The 22,672-nt window shown below is 35.7% G+C and overlaps 1 protein-coding gene across 1 annotated transcript; it reads left to right on the forward strand.

Moving 5' to 3' along the window:
* Window positions 1–8,362: 8,362 nt before the first annotated feature.
* LOC127127795 (cyclin-C1-2) lies at window positions 8,363–12,965 on the forward strand. Its single transcript, XM_051057080.1, has 10 exons — window positions 8,363–8,446; window positions 8,749–8,825; window positions 8,927–9,033; window positions 9,933–9,972; window positions 10,447–10,491; window positions 11,310–11,428; window positions 11,568–11,682; window positions 11,873–11,923; window positions 12,168–12,315; window positions 12,609–12,965. Exons 2-10 carry the CDS (start codon window positions 8,794–8,796, stop codon window positions 12,699–12,701), a joined length of 750 nt encoding a protein of 249 aa, XP_050913037.1. The 5' UTR covers window positions 8,363–8,446; window positions 8,749–8,793; the 3' UTR covers window positions 12,702–12,965.
* The last annotated feature ends 9,707 nt before the right edge of the window (window positions 12,966–22,672 follow it).

Here is a 22,672-nt window from a genome sequence, read left to right on the forward strand (position 1 = left end):
CAGCGTAGTGGGCTTCGACTGCTTGCATAGGATTCGAGTCGATCTTCATCTGTTGTTTTGGTTTGTCACCAAACTTCAGCCTTCCGTCACGGATAGCATTTTGAACGAGATCCCTGAAAAGGAAACAACGAGACGTCTTATGGCCCAGAAAATTATGGTATTTACAAAAACCTCTCTTTTTCTGTTGTTCCATAGGCGGTTCTTTAGCGCCTGGTGGTTTTATTAATTGACCATCTTTAACCAACAGATCGAAAATTTCGTCACATTTGGTGATATCGAACGTATAAGTCCTTTTGGGGAACTTATCGTTGGTTTCGACTGGGTTTCCGTTCGACGGAGTTAGTACTTTGCACGAATAAGGTGGCCCTTGTTTTAGTTCGGCTAGGTCAATTTCTTGTTCGTCGAAGCTACTTGGTTCGTTTTCGTCGAACTCATCATCTTGGCGAACCCCTACGTAGGCTATCCTCTCCTTTTTATTCTTATTTGCCCTGAACTTTTCGTCCCTTAACCTTTCGACCTGTCTCACTCTATCCGCTAATTGTGCCATATCCCTCAGATACTGGTATCTAGTTTCTTCCTTATAGAATAGTCTAGTCCCCCTGCGGCCATTTCGACCAACTCATGTTCTGGCACTGGGGTGAAACATCTAGCCTTTAGCAATCTGAACCTATTTAAATAATCATCTATTGGTTCGGAGTGTTTTCTCTTGACACTGTCTAATTCTTTCAGACTTATTTTCGTTTGTCCCATGTAGAATTGTTCATGGAACAGCCTTTCTAATTGGGTCCACGTATATACTGAGTTTGCAGGCAAAGATGTAAACCAAGTAAACGCGTTTTTTGTTAAGGAACTAGGGAAATATTTTATTTTCAAATTTTCGTTACGGGCTATCTCCCCTGCCTCGATCAGATAACGTGCCACATGTTCTATAGTGGACTCACTAGTGTCCCCTGAGAACTTTGTGAACTTAGGGACTTTCCATCTTGGTGGCAGTTCTTCTTGCAGAATGTATTCTGATAGTGGGGATGCGTAACTAGGCCTTTGTAAACCCATGTTCATCCCATTTTGTGCCATTATCGTTTCGACCATGGCTGCCAAGTTGTTTTCGACAGGCGGATTATTATACCGTATCCGTTGTTGCAATACAGCATCCGCGTCCTGGCCTCTCTGGATTACTATCCTTCTAGGCTCTTGTGGAATGGGGATTTCGACACGAGGCAGTTCGACTACATCCTCTTGGTTTCTGACGTTCGTTTGAGGATTGTCTAACGGTATCTGGTTTATCGTAGGTTCTTCCTGGACCGTTACCGCTGGGTTATGAATCACTTGTTCTCTGTGTCGAGTTTGAGGGACTCCAAAGAAATCAGCAAGGCGCGTCATCTGCGCCGCCAATAATTGGTTTGTTTGGGTGGTGTTTTGTATTAGTGGATTAAACACTGCTCCCATTTGTTGCGTCAACATTTGGACCATATCATGATTACTCTCGTCCATCTGCTGTCTAATTACTTGCGCCGAATTATTTGTTATCGGCGGCACGTAAAGTTGTTGTTGATTCAATCTATTCATGTTTCCCCCATATCCTGACCCTTGTAAGGGTGAAGACACGTTGGCCATTGAATCCGAATATATTAACGGGGAATTGTGTAAATTTGCCATCACCGAAGTTGGCATTCCAAAGGGTTGTTCCCTACCAGGCGAAGGCAAGGTGAAATTTGTTAAAAAGGGCCTAGAAGTGTTCCCCACAGGAGGGGGTGTCCCAACGGGCATTTGTTGTGCCCTGAAGGACGAACTAGGCGCGTTTTGCGACATCGAAACCGCTGGTATCGACCCTGTTGACGAAGGTACAGCCTCTGACACAGGGACCGATCCTATATTGCCTTCTGTTGAAGGGACAGGGTTGGATACTGGGATGGATTCGTTTGGATTATTTGGCTGGTTCACCATTTTCCTTACTCTTGTTCTTTTTGGTATTTCTACTTCGGATACGGCTAATTTACCGCTTCTCAGTCTCATACAATGAAGAACAAATTTTGATTAGTGATTATCCAAATTTCTAGATTTCTGCACTGTCCCACTGGGCGTGCCAATTTGTTCGCTGTGAATTTTGGCGAACAACCTCTGGTTTACCAAAACTTGTAGAATTGGGTTACTTGCAGGATCAACCACACAAATCCTAGGACATGTGCAGATCTAGATGGTCTTGAAGATGTCTAGACTCACTTTCATGTATTTCATTTATGTTCTCTAAGTGTTTTATGTCGAAATATGTTGACCAAAACGTCAAGTTGATGTAAACTTAACAAGATAAAGTAAATGGCGGAAAATAACTGATGAAATGTAAAGTGTCGAAAAGGATAAAGTGCAGAAAGATAAATGACTGGAAAACATAAAAGAGATTTGTAAAGAACTTTAAACTTTATAAAATAAACTTTGAAGAAATTGGTGTTTGTTTACACATACATGTTCCAAATATGACTCTTTTCTCTCACACGGGTACTTTGAGTATTTTCAGGAATTTTGTATAAGTAATTCTTCACACACTTTTTCTGATAACAACTACCCTATTTATATACAAATAACATAACTGTCACTAACGGTTAAATCCTAAAACTGTGACGAACGGCTTTCATCTTTTCGCCAGATGCTTCCACGCGTCTTCTGTCAAACGTTACAACTTTTTAAATTCAAATTTACACTTTAAGTCGAAACGACGTCTTCCTTTAGGATTTTTTGTCGAATTATCAAGATACTGCAATGTCTTCCATGTCTTGTCAAAGTCTTTTCTAGCTGCACATATCATGTCGAAATATCAAAGCTTCCATTTTTGTCGAAGTGTCGAGCCACCATTTTGTCGAAACAGTCATTTTGTACACCAAATCTCATGGCGTCGAAAACGCACGTATACACGGGCAAAACAAAACAAACAGAGCCGTCACCGTGCATTATTTATCCCAAAAGAGGGAAAGGGAATGCTCGAAGCAAACCTGGAAAGGACATGGTCTCGCGACCAGAGAGATGAGATCGGGAGTCGGTTATGCGAAGGGAAGGTATTAGCACCCCTACGCATCCGTCGTACTCGACGGGATCCACGCTCAAAAGGATAGAAGAAAGGTTGCTAAATACTGCTCAAACACTGCACACCAGGCTGGAAGGAACACACAGAAAGACAAGAGAAACAGGACTCGGCAGGATATCGCATCCTGGGCCTACGTAGTCTGTCAGGCACAGACATTAGAGTCGACGTAGTTCGGGACAGGGGGAACGTGCTTGCTAGGATGTCGCATCATATGCATACGTATCTTCTCTAATCAGAGAAAGAATCAGAGCACTCGTAGCTCGGCTAACGCACGCCAAACAAAACACAAATAGGAAACCGACTGCCAATCGCTGGACTTACGTCAGACCCCACACAAACAGGTAAACCTGGAAACCGAATGCCAATCGCTGGACTTACATCAGACTCCGAACCAACAAACACACACAGGAAACCAACTGCCAATCGCTGGACTTACGTCAGACTCCGCACAAACAAACACACACAGGAAACCAACTGCCAATCGCTGGACTTACGTCGGACTCCAACACACACAAAGGGGTTGCAAAAGAAAAAGGGCGCCCGGAGAGATCAGCTCATCTCCTGCCTACGTACCTCATCTGGTATGAGGATCATGGCGACGTAGTTCCCCTTAACAGGGAAAGAACTTCTATCCTAACCAGATACAAAGGGAGACACAAACTACTAGGGAGACTACGACTCGAGCCTAGAAGTTGTCATGCATACGATCCCTATGTTAAGGTTTCTATCTAACTTGCACAGGAAGCAAGCTATCCTAAACAACACAAGCAAATACATATAAGCACACAAAGCAAGCACACACACTATATGCACACAATTGGGCTCATACAAGGTTAGGCTGTGAGACACAAGCCAACTGGCATCGGGTGTGGTTAGCTCTTAGCCTAACATTGAGAGTTAGGGTGAAGCAGATGAAATGAGAAGTGAGGGTAAGACCTCACAGCTCTTATCCCTGGCCTGGGAGAGCTTTAGACAAATGAAAGTGTGGGAGTTCAGAATGTAGGAACTCTTCTCCACATGACTGACACAACATGATCTTGGGTTATTATCCATAATGCATCAACACAATGGTGTGAGCAAGGTGAATAACACAACTGAATAGCAGGGGATGGATTGCACATCCCTTTTATCTGCCAATTGCCTCTTAAGAGGTCTTTACCTGCTGGGCACAAATTTAAACATTCACAAGCATTGCCTCTTAAGGAGGGCTTCAGACAGGTGCCTGCCCACATAACAGGACAGGTCTTCCAGACTACATGAAGTCAGAGAGTTATACCTAGGTGGTAAGCAAACCACAAGCCAAGCAAAAGCAAGTTCAAAAGAACTCAAAGCAACTTAGGTACCTGTTGAAAAATCTAAACCAATCAGTTCACAGTTCAGACAATCAAACAGACAACAGTCATCAGGCAATAGTACACAGACAGACAAAGCATTAGGCCACAATGAGCAAAGCACAAGCCATTAGGCAACTTGTTCTCAAAGCCTACAAAGCAACTCAATATTAGCCAACATCAATCAAGTAATCAACTCAAATGAATGAGCCACTCCAATCATGGCAATGTGCCTTTGAACCTGAAATCCACAATCTAAACAGTGAGTCCAAACCACTAGGTCAAAGCCTAGGGTCAAAAGTAGGTCAAACATTCAAAACAGAACTTGGAATTTAACATGAATCAACTTCAATCACATCTTGAAACATTCCAAAAGGTCTCATATCAGTATCATTAACCAAAAGCATTTCATGATCAATTGAAGTTCAAGGCAATTTTAAAGCTCAAATGTGACCAACCAGAATGAAAAATCTCAATTAAATCAGAAATGATTCAAATAATTCCAACAAAATTCATGAGCAATCACAACATCTATAACATGCATCACACAAAAAATCAGGGCAATTGGAGATCATTTGGCATGGTAAACACATCATTCAAGTTGAACATCACAAGGTGTGACACAAATTGTCACACCAACTTAGCACATTCATAAAACAGAAATGACAAGTGATAAAAATACCAAATCAACACCAAAATGTCAAGCAATATGTCTAGTTATAGCATGCAAAATTTCACATTCATTGGATCAAAGACCAACATTTCACAACATGATAACCAAGGCAAGGTCAAATATGGACATGTACTCAAACATTTTAGCACCAAAAAATATCCAGCCAAGCACAACTTGCATTTTGATAATCACAAAAAAGTAGACAACATGAGAAACATAATGCAAAAAATTGGAGGTCATTTGGATGAATTTTCAATTTATAATGAATTTTAGAAGTTGAGAAAAATTTGAAATGAAAACATGAAGCCAAACATGAAATAATGAAGAAAAGGAGAAAAATGCAAGGCAAATGGAAAATGTCCTCAACTGGATTCGAACCATGTATATATTTGAAATCATCAGCGCGCCAACAACCAAAACGATTGCGTTTCAGCATTAAACCCTAAACGCGCGCTATGCATGGATTTCAAAATCCGCAGGTAATCCACATGAACTCCCAGCTAAATCCGTAGGAAAACACATGCGTTTCATAACTAAATTCGCAGGAAAACTGGAAACGCATGAACACGATGAAGATCATGAAGATCTTCATCTGGAAATTTCCAGATTCAAAAAAATGTTCCAGAAATTGGTAAAACCTATATCAATCAACTCGCCATGCATCATACATCAAGAATCAAACAATAGTTCATGCAAAAACATCAATATACGCATGGATCAAAGAGAATCAAAATCAACATCAAAACTTGAATCACATGTAACTAACTCAAATCAGCACCAAATCACTCCAAATTTCCATCAGAATTACCACCATTCAATGATCTACACGATAGGCATAATGATTTGGAAAATTAAAGAATTCGAAAAACCAACCTCTTGATGAACAAAATTGAAATCACTTGCTTCCAAGCCTTGCCACGCTTCAAATCTTTTCCACTATGCTTCTTGAGAAGAATGATGATGAAATGGAAGCTCAATAATGCATGAAATCCGCTGAATCTCCAGCTGCCATGAAACCTTAAAGCTATGAACATGAACAATAAAGCCACGATTTCCTCTGTTTCCACGTCCAAATGTACTCTACAACACCTCAGGATGATGAATGGATCACTGAAAAGTGTTTAGGTTTGAAGAATTTTGCAAAAAAATGTGAGAGAAAATTTTGAGAATTTGGTGATTCTAGATCTAGAGTTGATGATTCTGATCAAAACAGTTAGGGTTAAGCATATATACTCTATGCTAATCATGTTTAGGAACCACTTAAACCAAATGCAAGTGTGATTAATGAGTTTTATGGTGTTTGTGCAAAAATGAAATTTCCTACTTCATGCACCTCATGCACGTGAACAGTGCATGCTCTGGCCCAAAATCCACTTAAAAACATCCCATGCAAGGTTTGAAATTGATTTGGTATGCTCATGATCATGCAACATGAAGTTATGCAATTTTCTTCCAAAAATTTCATGAATGAACCAATGCCTATGCAAATGAAATTCACGCCATGTGATGATATGCTTGGAAAATACATGTTACAAGGATCAAAGTGCAAAAAGAACCACTCAATTTGGAGTTTTAGTTTGAAAGTTATGCTCATTTGAAGTTTGAACCCCACTTTGCCATGATTGAACCATATCTCCTCAACCACACATGAGAAATCCATGATCTTAGACTTTTTGGAAATGGGAGAGAAAGATATTCAACTTTCATGTTGGACAAAATTTTATTTGAAGCTTTCTTGATGATGTAAAGTTAAGTTGAAGTTGGTCCAAAATCTTTCCATTTTTGGAAAGTTCAAATTACAGGTCACCTGCTATTTTTGGAAAGTCTTGACCTGACCTCAAATTCTTCAATGTTGATGTTTGAAATGTCAAATGAGACTTGTTTACACATGAATGAGGCATCTCTAACCATTTCCCACCTTCAAATTCACCATTGACTGTGTAGTTGACTTACAGTTGACTTGATCATGCACAAATGGTTTTGAGCCTCAACCCCTTGATGAAATGGCACCAAAATGAAACCCTAACTTATACAAGCTCCACATAATAACCATATGATGATCTCCTTCTCAAGAAAGACCTCATCTCCTTGAGAAACCTTGCCTATTAGAATGCAACTGATTAGGGTTGACTAAAGGTCAAAACCCTAATCCCAAGGCACATTATCAGGCACAATGAATCTCTTGGTGATGATAAAACCATGATGATGGTGATATAATCTGGCAAATAAGATAACACTCATCCTCCTTGAGGAACCAATAAACCCTAATTGAAGCACAAACCTCAGATGATTAGTGATCAATTTATGAGACCATCAGGCTTGAATATTTTAACCTCTCTATCTTCTGAGAAAGACCTAGGAGGATGACTTGCTTATTTCACATGATATGCAAAGATGTAATGCCTAATGTCCTAAAAATGAGATGCAATATGCTAAGCTAGTCCCAAGAGAGGAGGGCAAATTTTGAGGTGTTACAACGGGGGGACATTATAATCGGGCGGGTCATTAGGTTTTTGGTCTTTCCAATGTAACCAATTATTACATATTTAATGAATTTATTTTATTTTCATTTTTATTTTTTATGTATTATATAATAAATATTAAATATTAAAAACAAAAAATATTTTAAAAAAATAAATAACTAAAAATATTTTAAATAAAAAATAATAAAAATAAAATACTAGGAGGAGGTGTATGCGCCAGATGTGGTGGCGCATACACCCACCACACAAAGGACACATAGGCGCCAGATGCATGGGCGCCTCCTCTTGGAGAGCCAATGCAGGCGCCACAAGCATTGACGCCTCTTCATGAGACCCAATGCATCTGGCGCCTCCTCTTAAAGGTGTGTGGATGCGCCAATCCCCCCGGTGCATCCTCTCTTAAAGTTGGTTATTTTAATATTTTTTTTGAAAATATGGTTATTTTCGTATTTTTTTTGAAAAAGTTGGTTATTTTAAAAAAAATTCTTCTTGCAACACTCTGACATGTATAAACAAATATAATCATTAATTTTTTTTATAAAATTGTTTCTTTACTAATAGTAATATGAGAAAAATAAGTTGAAAAATTTCAAAAAAAGAAATAACAATATATATTTAAAAATATAATAGAAAAAATAAACTTTAATAATTCACTATATTGCAAAATAGTTATAATTTAATATAACTTTTAAAAATTAAATTATCATAAAAACGGAGAAAGTATATATTAATTAAAAAATTATAATAATGACAATAATTTACTTTAGAAAAAAAATAGTGGTGGGGTGCTACTAGCAACTCTCATGCCGAAAATCAATCGATCATTATTAAGATTTAAAACCAAGAACAACACACGAACTAGTTCTTATGTTTCTTTCTTACAGTACGTACTCTCTCTCTCTCTCTAACCTTGTTCCTCATTTTTGTTAATTCCTTACTCTTTTCATGTTTAATATGTATTTAAATTTGCGATATTTTTCTTGTCTTGGAAAATTTTGCTGCGTTGCTTGTGTTTTTCCGTAATTTTTGCTTAAAATATGATGCCGCATATTGTTGGATTTTGCTACCAAATGATTGTTTATTTATTTCATATTGTTGATGATTGATAGAAAGGTTGAACGCTCTCAATTGATATGAATATTTATTTGTATTCCTCTTGTAAAATGATTTGCTTCATGTTGACAGTGATTTTCCACCGCTTGGATTGTTTCTCTGATCTCTGAACAAGTTATGGCTGCCAATTTCTGGACATCATCTCATTAGTATGTTTCATCTCTTTTATTGATTGTGCCTATCTTTTTCTCTTTATTGCTGTGTGGGTTTGTGTGGTTAATCTGCTTGATGTTGTGTGTGTCTCTTGCAGCAAGCACCTTCTGGATCAAGAAGATGTAGATATGGTGAATCCACTTGACAAAGAAAAGGGTGTCACAGTTGAGGATTTTAAGCTCATTAAGATGCACATGTCTAATTGTATGCTCTCTTTTTATACCTCTTTATGCATTTCTTTGATTTTTATGTTGAATCGAGGGTTTGGGACGATGCAGTTTATGTTTTTGAATTAAGGGGTTATTTAAAATTTATAAAAACGGTTAACGAATTAGTACTCGAGTTTATCATGATGGAGAGAGAAGACCCGTAGATTTTGTGGTAAGGGGAGTAGATAAGTTTAGAGAAGTTATTAAGAAAGATCTCGAGATTAACAATTTGGATTGAAGCATGGTCGTGAATAGAACATTATGGCAAAAGTTGATCTATGTAGTCGACCTCACTTAGTGGGATAAGACTTGGTTGTTGTTGTTGTTACTAGTACTGGATAGTAACACTTGCTTAAAAATATCGAACTTGTGTTGTCAAAAAAAGTCTAGTGTAAAAGTGAAACGCCATGTAGCCATTATTGCAGTGTTGTCAAATATTGGCCATGGCGGTGCCATAGTGGATTGTGCTTGTGGATATTTTGACAACTGCCGTGGCCAATTTGTGAAAGATGGTTTAAAATGGCGGGTTGTATGCTTTCCGTCATGGTCTGCCATATGAAATCGATAACACTTCAATATTGTCCGAAGTGTGTTTTCTTAGTATGGATAAATGTGCCGGTGACATCTCACTCTGTATCCATCTGTGATCACGGACTGCATAGGCCAACAGCCGCAATGCGTTGCAAAGAGAATTTCTTATACTGATCATTGCTCTCTTAAATCTTATAATGTTTATGAGTTTCTTTCTTATTCTCGTGTTTGGACTTTAGGAATTCAAAACTGTATAAAAGTGAATTACTATGGAGTTTGTATTGATGTCTTTCATTTGCCATAAAGGTAATTCATATTATTTAACTTTACTGAATTTCCGCGTTTTCTTTTCTTCTTTTGCAGATATTCTGAAGTTGGCTCAACAAGTAAAAGTGAGGCAGAGGTGTGAACTGCACTTCTTGAATACATGCAATCCTATTCCTTTGGACAAATAGAATATGAATGGAATTTATTTGTAAAACTTACGATTTATTTGTGTTTATCGGAAGTTGGTGGTTATTTATGTACCATCAGGGTATTGCATTGATTCTTGAAATTCATGTCGAGTTTCATAATCTGACTAGGTTCGAAAGTTTTTGGAACATAATATTCATATCATAATCTGGTTAGATTTAAATGGAAATCCTTCAAATTGAAAAGGAACTATAGCATTCATATTCCCTTTAATAATAATGGTTGTGGAACTTAAGAAATCCTTGCTTTCCTTAATAGAATTTTTTTTTATGAACGTGTAAAAGAGTGACTTGCGAAGAGTTAAGTTTTTAAGTGATAGATGTTTTTCATCATTTTACCAAAACTTAATCTTTTGTCTATTATTTTCATCGTGGCACGCCTAATATGTTGGTAAATCTTTCAGGGTTGTTGCTACAGCAGTTACTTATATGAGGCGTGTTTACACAAGGTATGCGTCTTAAATTTCTAAGCCGGTTGAAAGAGTACTCATGAAATCATAGGAATTTCCTGTTTTATTTTTATGACGGTGGATTATTTGTATTGTTTTGCTCTATTTATGTGATAGAAAAGTAGCGCTCAAGTTGAAGGAAACGTTTTATCGGACTGCGGTAAGACCTGCAATGTTGGGCGCTTAAGAATCAACGCGAGAATAAAGTAAGCGTAGCAAAGATAAGGATGTTGCGTTGGATGTGCGGTAAGACTAGACATGATAAGATTAACAATGACGATATTAGAGAGTGTTGGGGTAGTAGCACCTATAGTAGAAAAAATGGTGGAGAATAGACTTCGGTGGTTTGGACATGTAGAGAAGACCTGTAGATTCTGTGATAAGGAGAATAGATCAGATGAAGAGGGGTCAAATAGTTAGAGGTAGAGGAAGACCTAGGAAAATTATAGGAGAAGTTATGAAGAAAGATCTTGAGCTTAACAATTTAGATAAAATCATGGTCCTGGATAAAACATTATGGCGGAAGTTGATCCATATAGCCGATTTCACTCAGTGGGATAAGACTTGATTGTTGTTGTTGTTGTTGCTGCTGCTGCTCTATTTATGAAGTTGAATCAATATTATTGCAAGTTTAAAGTTCATAAACTTCTTTTCTTTTGATGTCATGATAATATAAAGAAGCCGTTTCTCTTTTCGTTCATAAAAATTAGTACACTCGATTATTTTCTTAAGATATGTGTATAACCTTAAACGGCACTTAATATGAGACAGGGCGAGTATCATCTAAGAGCTATCTTTATATATTTTTTTGTTTTAAGGAAGAGTATGACAGAATATGATCCACGCCTGGTAGCTCCAACCTGCTTGTATCTGGCATCAAAAGCAGAAGAAAGCACAGTGCAGGCTAGGCTGCTTGTATTTTACATTAAGAAATTATGTAAGCTGTTAGTTAGCCAATAAATTCGTCTTATTTTGCCTCACATTAACTTCTGATATTAAAAGTGAGTTATTTGTTTTCAAAGTTGTCTCTTGCTAGTATATTTTCTTATGTTCTGAACGCCCGAATTTGTATGCAGATGCCGATGATAAGTATAGGTATGAAATCAAGGACATACTTGAAATGGAAATGAAGATTTTAGAAGCATTGAACTATTACCTGGTTGTATTCCACCCATACCGTTCCCTCTCCGGGTAAGTGTTTGATAAAAATGGTTGTCCATTTTTAGCGCACACTGAGTCCAGTAAGGACAAACGTCACATATACTCTTTTTTGTCTTTTGAATTTTCTTAACGAAATAAGGCCCAAGTGTTGGGCATTTGAAGCTCCTTTCTTTCAGTCTTCACATTTCCAAATACTATAACTATAATGATGATTCTTCAGGTTTCTTCAAGATGCGGGTTTGAACGATTTAAGCATGACTCAACTAACTTGGTAAGAGTCCTCGTGTTGAGCAGATTACAACGTTTTTTTAAATAGAGCCGTCACCCTAGGAAAAAGTAGATGGAATTGGTTCAAAGCTTAGACTAATGACTTGTTTACCTGTCGATGCAAGAAGTTATTATAACACTGATAATGAATCTCGGCTTGTTGTTTTTGGCATTGTAACTTCCGTTATATCTTTAATTTGTTGAATTCAATTATGAAAATAACTAAACATGAATGCCGATGCGGACAGGGGGCTTGTTAATGACACATACAAGATGGACCTAATGCTTGTACATCCACCACATCTGATTGCCTTAGCTTGCATATACATTGCTAGTGTTCTAAGGGAGAAAGACACCACTGTTTGGTATGAAGAACTTCGAGTTGATATGAATGTGGTGAGTATTCCATTCCACACTGGATTAAATATATTTTTAGTATCTATAAAATACTATACTGTCAAGTTTAGTCTCCACAAAAATTTCAACCAGAGACTATCTGATCCACTACTATTGATATTTGTAGTATGGCACATTGGTGTTAGAATTTAGAATTTGCAATGAGATTATCTGAAAACACAGTTGCCACTATAGTTATTTGTATGAGATACTTGATTTGCAAATTGCATCATTTGTTTGATAGAGAAATCAAACTGCATGTCTAAGGATATTCTTTTTTTGTTCTTTGACAGATTAAGAACATATCAATGGAGATACTTGATTTTTATGAAAGCAACAGAATGTTCACTGATGAGAGAATCAATGCTGCTCTCCACAAGCTATGATCTTGAGCCCTGAAAAGTGTTGTTGTGGAATATGTAGAACTGGATGAAAAAAGTAATATGATTCTTGATGAGGAAAGCAAGATTCCTACTTAGTTTGTTTATCTATTTATAAGTTCCCAATATTTGTGTCTCAAGTAGAATTCCATGTTTTTATTTGAGTTTGGCTTGGTGCGTGCGTGAATATTAACGCTTAACGGTCGACATCATATGGTCTAATTGAGGTTCTGATACCATAATAGAGTTTGGTTTAAGCTTTATCGTTTACTAATGTGGGTCTATGAGATTTTTCCATTAGTCTCCCTCGTCCTAACAAATGAGATAGTGATCTAATTGATAATGGTTTGATAAAATCAAGAGAAACAAACAAGTGTGCTTCATCAAAATTCAACTTGTTAGTTTACTGTTTTTGTTGATAGATGTATTGATTTCTTTTGCAATTAACCAACATTGATCATGCAGATGTCTCACTAATGAGATTAAGGAGATTGTGAGCTTTTACTTTTAAAAAGCAACTTTAGTTCTTTTTGGGTAAAACTATTTGTAGTTTTGCATAATTTTAGATAGGCTCTTAAGTTTTTCTTTTCTTTCAATTAGATGTTTGAAACCATCACACTTGATTAATTTCTTCTAAATCTTATACATGTCTTGAATTATTCTTGTCCGAAAGTGTACCATATATAATGTTTTATATATGGATTCAATTAGCATTCGGGCACTATATATAATACAATCCAAATTTTGTACCCTACAAGATAACTTAAAAGTTAAATTAAATCCCTTTTTCAAGAGTATTTAGGGCCAGTTTGTTTTAACTTTAAAAAAATGGATTTTTTCTTTGTATTTTTGAAAATGGATTTTACAAAAATATTTTTTAAAATATTAAAAGTTTTTCTACATTTATTTTTTATAAATTAAAAGATTGAATTGTTCATTGTATAACATAAATATAGATTATTGAAGATCAAAACATAGTCAAAATCACAATTTTTTCAAAAAGTTGTATTTTAAAAATGATTTTTATGAAAAGCTATTTGAAATAGCTTCAAAATTAAATGATTTTTTAAAATTTTGATATCCAAAAAAAGTTTCGATAAAATAATGAAATACCTAAAATAACATTTTAAGAATAACTATTCAAACCAAATTTTCATTTGAAGCTTTTATGAAAAGTTTCTTTATAATTTTTTTTTACACTAAATGATATAACACTATAAAAATCATTTTTAAAAAAAGTCAAAACAAACGGGTCCTTAATTTGTCATCTTCCAAAAATCCCTTTTTCAAGAACATTTAATTTGTCATCCTTCAGTTGTACAGGACACCCCATATTTAAGCCCTTTTATTATTATACTCTTAATCAAATACTAGAATTTTTGAAATATATCTTGTTTTATCAGAAATTTTATATTTATATTAGAAGTTTTCGAAAGTTGCATGTTATTACCGTAACAAAGGCATAAATACCGTAAATTTGAAATTTTCGTCATAAAAATACTAAAACTTTTAAAATTCATTTTTGGTAGAGACCGAAGATTGTGAAATTTATGAGACATATATTTATCAAAAATTGTGAATTTTCTGAAAAATTACCACAATTTTGGAAATTATGGAATTTTCGGTATTTGTTACAAAATTTCAGAAATTGTGAAATTTCTGATATTTGTCATAGAATTCTTGAAATTGAGAAATTTTCCATATTCAGTGAGTAAAATTTGTTCATTTTTTTTCATGCATAACTGATTCAATAAAAAAATTATCTGATAATATATATATATATATATATATATATATATATATATATATATATATATATATATATATATATATATATATATATATATATAAAATAAAAATTGTGCTACATAAGAATACAAAATAAATTAGAATGACTTTGTAACTTCATCTTCACATGTCTAATGCGTCATGCATATGTTGATTCTCATGCTTTTGCATCTTCAGTGTAGTACTGTCTCCAACGATCAGTGACAGAAGACAATGTACAATCATGTTTCAACTTGACCTAAACTCAATGATTGTTATTGACAAAACCAACATCAATGATTTTATGCATGTTTGTATACATAAGTGGAGTTAAGGTAAGAAGGAAAAATGTGATTTTAAGTCTCTTTGACAAGGAGACAAATACGACAATGTATCTACAAGCAATAAGGTAATCCATATCAGGAATCGTCATCCATTTATCAATACCATGTGCACCCAAGTGTTCTACTCATGACACATTTGTAATATCACATATTCACTTAAATTCTCAATTGGTTGTAAGTTGAGATCAACTGAGTTTCTAAGTACTCTATTTGTTGTCAGTTGAGATAGATTGAACTCTTATGTGCTCTAATTGTTGTCAGTTGGGACAAATAGAGTAACTAGTGAACTCAGAAGAGATTAATTCTTACTCAAAGAGATTGACCATTATTAATAAGTAAAGAAAGAATATTTTTGTTAACATTAGTAATTGATCAATTGGTACTAAAAGATAAAATATCAATTGAGATATTTTTTTTTATTATTATATTAATATAGTATGTATATTTTTATGTGGTGGAAGAAAAAAAGTAAAAGAAAGAGAAACCAAAAAAGGAAAAGAGAGAGGAAAGGAAAGAAAAAGAAAAAGAGGAAGAGAAAGGAAGAAGAAGAAAAAGTCCATGGAAGTCATCATCATCACCACCAAATTATCTCATCTTCTTCATCATCTTCATCTCAAGATGAGTTCCTAGTTAGTTTTAGCTTTGGTTGGGAAGATGTATGAATTGGAAAATTAGATTTTATGTGATATTATGTTTATGTGTGATTTGGATGTTGATACATGTTCTACTTATGGCTTTGTACGATTCATGTTATTACTCCATGATATTGATGATGGTTGAGTATCATTTGATAGAGTGTTGTTATTAGATTGATACCACTACGCCAAAAACTGGAATAGACAGCGCACCTTAGAGGGCGCTTTATTACAAAAGCGCTCTCTAAAGTGAAGCGAAAAAATAAGGAGCAATAGACATCGCACTTTAGAGGGCGCTTTTGTAATAAAGCGCCCTCTAAGGTGAAGCGAAAAAATAAGGAGGAGATAGAGGGACAACAATACATGGCGCTTTTTAGAAAGCGCCCTCTAAGGTTACCCTTAGAGGGCGCTTTTAATAAAGCCCTGTTATAAGTCCATGTGCATTTCCAGCTTATAAAGCGCTTCTGGAAAGCCTTAGAGAGCGCTTCCATAAGCGCCCTCTTAGGCCCCCTTTAGAGGGCGCTTTTTTAATAAAGCGCCCTCTAAGGTGAAGCGAAAAAATAAGGAGCAGATACCTTAGAGGGCGCTTTTAATAAAGCACTGTTATAAGTCCATGTGCATTTCCAGCTTATAAAGCGCTTTTGGAAAGCCTTAGAGAGCGCTTCCATAAGCGCCCTCTTAGGCCCCCTTTAGAGGGCGCTTTTTTTCCACAAGCGCCCTCTAAGGTCCCCTTTAGTAAACATTAAAATTATAACATACTGCGCGTTTTGTTATTTCACTCTCTGTTATTTTCGTTCTTTTTCACGTTAGGGTTCTAAGGCGTTTTCCTTCCACCTCTGTTAGATCTACATTATTACTGCACGTTTCCTCCTTCTACCAATCAAAGGTACACGATGCATACATTATTACTTTTACTATTGCTTTGTTTTAGCTTTGCGCAATTTCAGTTTTATGTTATTGTTTTACTATTGCTTTGTTTTAGCTGCGCGTTTACTATTGCTTTGTTTTAGCTTTGTTTTAGCGCATGCAATGGGACTACATTACCCAGTAGTTAGGGTTATACGACCTATGAACATTTGATTTTGTGTCAACACCAGTATCATTAGAAACCTAGGTCCGAATGTGTTTGAACTCTTCTGAAATTGTTTTTTATTTATTCTAATTAGTAATGGATAATACATGAATGTCTTCCAATCGATTGTCGAGAGAGTACGAGAATGGGGTATCAGAATTCGTTAAGTTTGCCGTTGCGCACGCCGAAGACCCCAGTAGAATGATATGTCCTTGCTTGGGTTGTTGTTATGGGAAACGGGTTGACGCAGTTCAGTTGACATCGCATCTAATGAGGCATGGAATTGATCGAAGTTATACATGTTGGAATTTGCATGGTGAGAAAAGTAACGAGAATGTTGAACCGGGTGATAGTACGACCTATGCCTCAAACTATAGTGGCGCAGATACATACGATTGTGATCGAGTTGAAGAGATTGCAGAAGCACTTGAAGGAGATCTTAAGGATTGTCCCGAAATGTTTGAGAGGTTGGTAAGTGATGTAGAGAAACCTTTGTATGATGGTTGCACTAAATTCACAAGATTGTCTGCGGTATTAAAGTTGTACAACTTAAAGGCGGGCAATGGATGGTCGGATAAAAGTTTCACAGAGTTATTAGCCCTTTTGAAAGATATGCTTCCTGAGGATAATGTTCTTCCCAATCGAACATATGAGACCAAAAAGATGTTGTGCTCTATTGGCATGAGCTATGATAAGATACATGCATGTCCAAACGATTGCGTTTTGTTTCGAAATGAGTATGCATCGTTAAATGAGTGTCCTAAATACGGTGTCTCGCGATTTAAGAACAAGTTGTCTCCAGCAAAAGTCTTGTGGTATTTTCCTGTTATTCCGAGATTTAGACGCATGTTTCGTAGTGAAACCGATTCAAGACACTTGATCTGGCATGCAGATGAAAGAATTATAGATGGAAAGTATCGACATCCGGCAGATTCACCACAGTGGTTGAAAATTGATAATGATTATCCTGAATTTGGAGAAGAATCAAGAAACCTTCGCTTGGCATTATCTACTGATGGAATGAACCCACACGGTATCCAGAGTATCTCACACAGTACATGGCCTGTAATTATTATGATTTATAACCTACCTCCATGGCTATGTATGAAGCGTAAGTACATGATGTTGTCTATGTTGATTTCTGGACCTAAACAACCAGGGAATGACATAGACGTGTACTTGAAGCCCTTAATCGAAGATTTAAAGATTTTGTGGGAGACCGGTGTGAAGGTTTATGATGGATATAGGAAAGAAAGTTTCAACTTGAGGGCGATGTTGTTTGGCACAATTAATGATTTTCCAGCATACGGAAATCTATCAGGGTATAGCATAAAAGGTCAATGTGCGTGTCCTATTTGTGAAGATAAAACAGATTGGAAGCGCTTGGAGTTTGGTCAGAAGAATGTCTTTCTCGGTCATCGGAGATTCTTAAATTCAAATCATCACTACCGTGGATGGAGAAAGGCGTTCAATGGAGAGACAGAACAAGGCAGAGCTCCACCTATATTGACGGGTGATCAAATTTTTGAAAAGGTGAAAGATTTGGATACTCAGTTTGGCAAGCCTTTTGCCCACACACTTGTCAAAAGTGGGTGGAAGAAGAGGTCAGTTTTTTTTGAATTGCCGTATTGGAAGTCCTTGTATGTGAGACATTTTCTTGATGTTATGCATATTGAAAAAAATGTATTTGAAAGTGTTATTGGCACGTTACTCGATATACAAGGAAAGTCTAAGGATGGCCTTAAGGCAAGAAAGGACTTGATAGCGATGGGAATAAGAACTGAATTAGGACCCTTGAAGAAAGGAAAACGAACATATCTACCGCCTGCTGCTTATACTCTATCTAGAAAGGAGAAAAAAACATTGTGTAAGTTTCTAAGTGAAGTTAAAGTTCCAGAAGGGTACTCTTCAGATATTAGAAGACTTGTGTCTATGAAAGACCTCAAGTTAAAGAGTTTAAAGACCCATGATTGCCATGTTATAATGGAACATTTTCTCCCAATAGGTATACGTTCTATTCTTCCAGAAAAAGTAAGAAGCTCTATAACTAAGTTGTGTTCTTTCTTCAAGTCAATTTGCAGTAAGGTGATCAATCTTGCGATCTTACCAATGTTGCAAAAAGAAATCGTTATTACTTTGTGTGAGCTTGAAATGGTTTTTCCTCCATCATTTTTTGACATAATGGTACATCTAGTTGTTCATCTTGTGAAAGAGACACAATTGTGTGGACAAGCTTATATGAGATGGATGTACCCTGTTGAACGTTATATGAAAATATTAAAAGGGTACGTGAAGAACCGAAGTCGACCAGAAGGTTGTATGGTTGAAAGATACATTGTTGAAGAAGCGATTGAGTTTTGTACTGAATATTTGTCTAATGTTCAGTCAATCGGACTCCCCAAGTCTCAGCTTGTCGAAAAGAAAGAAGGAAAAAATCTAATTGGAAATAAAATCGTGGCAGTATCAAGGGTCGAACGGGATCAAGTGCATTTGTATGTTCTGCACAATGAGAATGAGGTTGAGCCGTATGTTGAAATTCACAAGGATGTTCTCCGAGGTTTAAATCCCAATAGAAATGAAAATTGGATAGTACGAGAGCACAACCGATGTTTTATACCTTGGTTTAAGGATCATATTTATTCAAAGTATTATTCAGATCCCGCTTCAATAACAGAAAGGTTGAGATGCTTAGCATATGGTCCAAGTTTCCATGTTTTTTCTTATAGCGCATACGTGATTAATGGATACACATTTTATACCAAAGAACAAGATGATAAAAGTACTATGCAGAATAGTGGTGTCACCGTGGTAGCTGAAGCAATGCACATATCAAGTGTGAAGGACTTAAACCCCAAATTTGCAAATCTGTCGTATTTTGGTGTTATCGAGCGTATTTGGGTGTTTGATTATGAGAAGTTTCAGATTCCTATATTTGGTTGCAAGTGGGTTGAAAATAATAACGGCATTCGAATGGATAAGTCAGAATTTTTGCAAGTGGATCTTAATAGGGTGGGATACAAAGATGAGTCTTTTATTCTAGCCTCTCAAGCTAGACAAGTGTTCTATGTCAATGATCCGAAAAGTACGAAATGGTCTATAGTTCTTTTTTCCAACAAAGTAATTGATGAAAACACTGGAGATCAAGGTGATATTGATGTTGAGATTGAATCGTTTACCAGAAATGATCAAGATGAGAATATTATATCAAATGATTCATATATTAGAAATGATCATAATGAGGGTATTTGGATCAATCCAACCGTCCGTGTTGTTAAGATACATGTAGAACATATTCCAACCAAGAAAAGAAAGAGAACTTAGTGAAAAAGGTACAAGTCAAATGATTTTAATTGTGCTCTTTATTACAGGTAAAATGACTTTTATGATTTTAATTGTTTTTACATTTGTCATCTGATTTTAATTGTTTTCTTTATTACAGGTAAAATGGCTATTATGAAGTCAATCATTCGTGCAAGGGGCAAGGGATACTCGAAAGTATCAATTGATATTTGTTTAGATGGAGATGTTCCATTGTCGTCAAGCCTCATTCGCGTAGATGATGATGCTGGATATTTGAAAGTATCCCTCTACGACAATGGAACATGTCCATCTAAACAAATATCAATTCTATCTTCAAAAGATAAGAGACCAAAAATATAAGGGGATTACGCAGCAAATCGAGTCAGTTGCATAAAAAAAAAGGTATAAACACAATTATATGATATTTATGCATAGAAAATGTTAATTCTTGATCTTATACATCACCTAACTAATTTTATGATATTTTAGGTTCATGCTATTGATATTGAACAAAAAGAGGTTGTTGCTAAGAAGACTGCTGCTAGCAAAAAAAACATACATCTCAGAGATGCTTTTGCTACTTAGTTTTATTTCTTTTTAAGTTATGAATTGGTTGTATATAGAATCTTTAGAAGTTAAACGATTATATATCAGTGGATTGTTGTATATGTATGGATTGTTGTATATAAGGCTTGTTGAATGCAATGTGTGAAAAAGGGCTTCAAATTATATAGTTTTGGGTGTACTGCTTCAATATACAGGTTGTCTAAAATAAATAAAAAAATATAGCGCTTTTTAAAATTTTTTTTTTAAATAACCACCCACTTTAGAGGGCGCTTTTTAAAAAAAGCGCCCTCTAAAGTGGAAACATTTAAGGGTTTAGAGGGCGCTTTTACTGGAAAGCGCCCTCTAAACCCTTAAAAGTTTCCACTTTAGAGGGCGCTTTCCAGTAAAAGCGCCCTCTAAACCCTTAAATGTTTCCACTTTAGAGGGCGTTTTTTTGAAAAAGCGCCCTCTAAAGTGGCCCTTAAAGGGCTTAAAGAGCCACTTTAGACAGCGCTTTCACTAGGAAAAAAAGCGATGTCTTTACCTATGCCAGCGCCAGATTAGAGGGCGCTTTGAAGCGCTGTTATAGGCCAAAAAAAGCGCCCTCTTTTCCCTTATTTGGCGTAGTCTACTATGAATCATATTGATGATTAATTATGGTGTTGTTGAATGTTGTGATAATTTGTTGTTGTTGTTGTCATTATGAACACGTGTTGTATGAGTGAAGGGGAAACATGCTTGCATATATGTCTTGTTTTCTTGAAGCTTAGACTCATGATCCCTTGAGGTTGTATTTTTTTTATGTTGTTAGTGTAAAAGTTTTACCATGATTAATGTTGTTATGATGAATTAAGGTTAGGTGTAAATGAATGGTTTTTTTACATGTTTTGGGTTAGTTAGAATTGAGATGAGTTGTGTTTGAAGGAAGAGGGGTGAAAGAATTGAAAAGGAAATGGATTAGTGTGGAGAATTATGCAGAAAAACTAAATTTTCATTAGTACAATCGATTGCCATGTCATACAATCGATTGTACATTCCAAAAATAGTGTTAAAACTGGTATTTTTGAGAAATCATTCAGTGACAATTGATTGCACTAAATGACAATCGATTGTCATGCCCAGAAATGTTGTTTTTCGCTTGGCAGGGCCTAATGCAATCAATTGTATCCCCTATTTTTTTTCTCAAAAATCTTGTTTTGGTTAAAGTAACATAACTTGAGTTTCGTAACTCGAAATGAGATGCAATCAGATGCATTTGAAAGGTATTCCAATGCTCTAGTGCTTGGTGGGATGAAATCATGCTTATATTTTAATTACCATTTGGTTGATGGTATTATACCATTATGTATGTTATGAATTGTTTCCCTGTTTCCACCATAAAATGAGAACGATAATTCCAATTGATACGAGAATGAATGCATTAGGAAGCTAACACAAATGACTATGATATAGAGAGAAGTATCTATTGGTTATTCCATTATGTCTTCCCTTTTAGTTCAGTTACTCCCGCCATAGTATGGTTTGATAGATGTTTACCTTATAATGTGAAAGTGGAATAAGATAGATTGATGCGGTTTGTATAATAACTTAACTATGATTCTTGTACCATGTTATATTACCTTGTGTGCTTTACTAATGATATGAATCATATTATGATGCATGCTAAACATTGTTGTGGTGTTGATTATGAAATAACATGATTAAAACTTTATGGTGATGAGTGAGGAAACCTAGGAGTATAAGTCGATTAATGACTTAGATGTTAGACAATAGGCCTAGATTTAGAGGGGGATGGGTGTGTGAATAGATCATAAGTTTAAAACTTGAACCAAAATTAGTTTTGAAAAAGTTTATAATGCGGAAACAAGTTTCAAAAATTTCCCGGATCAAAAATTGTCTAACTGAATCTACTATCAAAAAGCTCGGATATGTATAGAGGTGTCAATGCAATGATAATAATCCACAAGTCAATCAACAAAAACTAATCACAACTATTTAAATACAATAGGAAAGGTCTATCTTCAATAACAAGACAAAAAAAAATTAAGTCAAGCAATTTTTCGAACACTTAGTGTGCGATCAACAATGTTTGAAACTGTATGTAGTGTTTGTTGTTCTTAGAAATCCAATCACAACCAAATGGTTTGTGATCTAGACAAAAACACAAATTCAAAACACATTCAAAATTATAGTCTAAACAATATTGATCAAACGATCAATGCAATCGAAAATTTGCAAACCACAAAATAAAAGAATAGATAGAGAGAGAGTACACAAAGATTTATTTAGACAGTCCCCTAATCAACCTCGATA

Source organism: Lathyrus oleraceus, chromosome 3 (assembly GCF_024323335.1).
Source record: "Lathyrus oleraceus cultivar Zhongwan6 chromosome 3, CAAS_Psat_ZW6_1.0, whole genome shotgun sequence".
Classification (NCBI taxonomy): domain Eukaryota; kingdom Viridiplantae; phylum Streptophyta; class Magnoliopsida; order Fabales; family Fabaceae; genus Lathyrus; species Lathyrus oleraceus.

What these genes read in the sequence shown, in the direction of transcription:
- LOC127127795 (XM_051057080.1), top strand. Translation starts at nt 8,794, where the DNA reads ATGGCTGCCAATTTCTGGACATCATCTCATTA. An exon ending in AGCATGACTCAACTAACTTG is followed by an intron (nt 11,924 to 12,167) that starts GTAAGAGTCCTC and finishes CGATGCGGACAG; the next exon opens with GGGGCTTGTTAATGACACAT. An exon ending in TTCGAGTTGATATGAATGTG is followed by an intron (nt 12,316 to 12,608) that starts GTGAGTATTCCA and finishes GTTCTTTGACAG; the next exon opens with ATTAAGAACATATCAATGGA.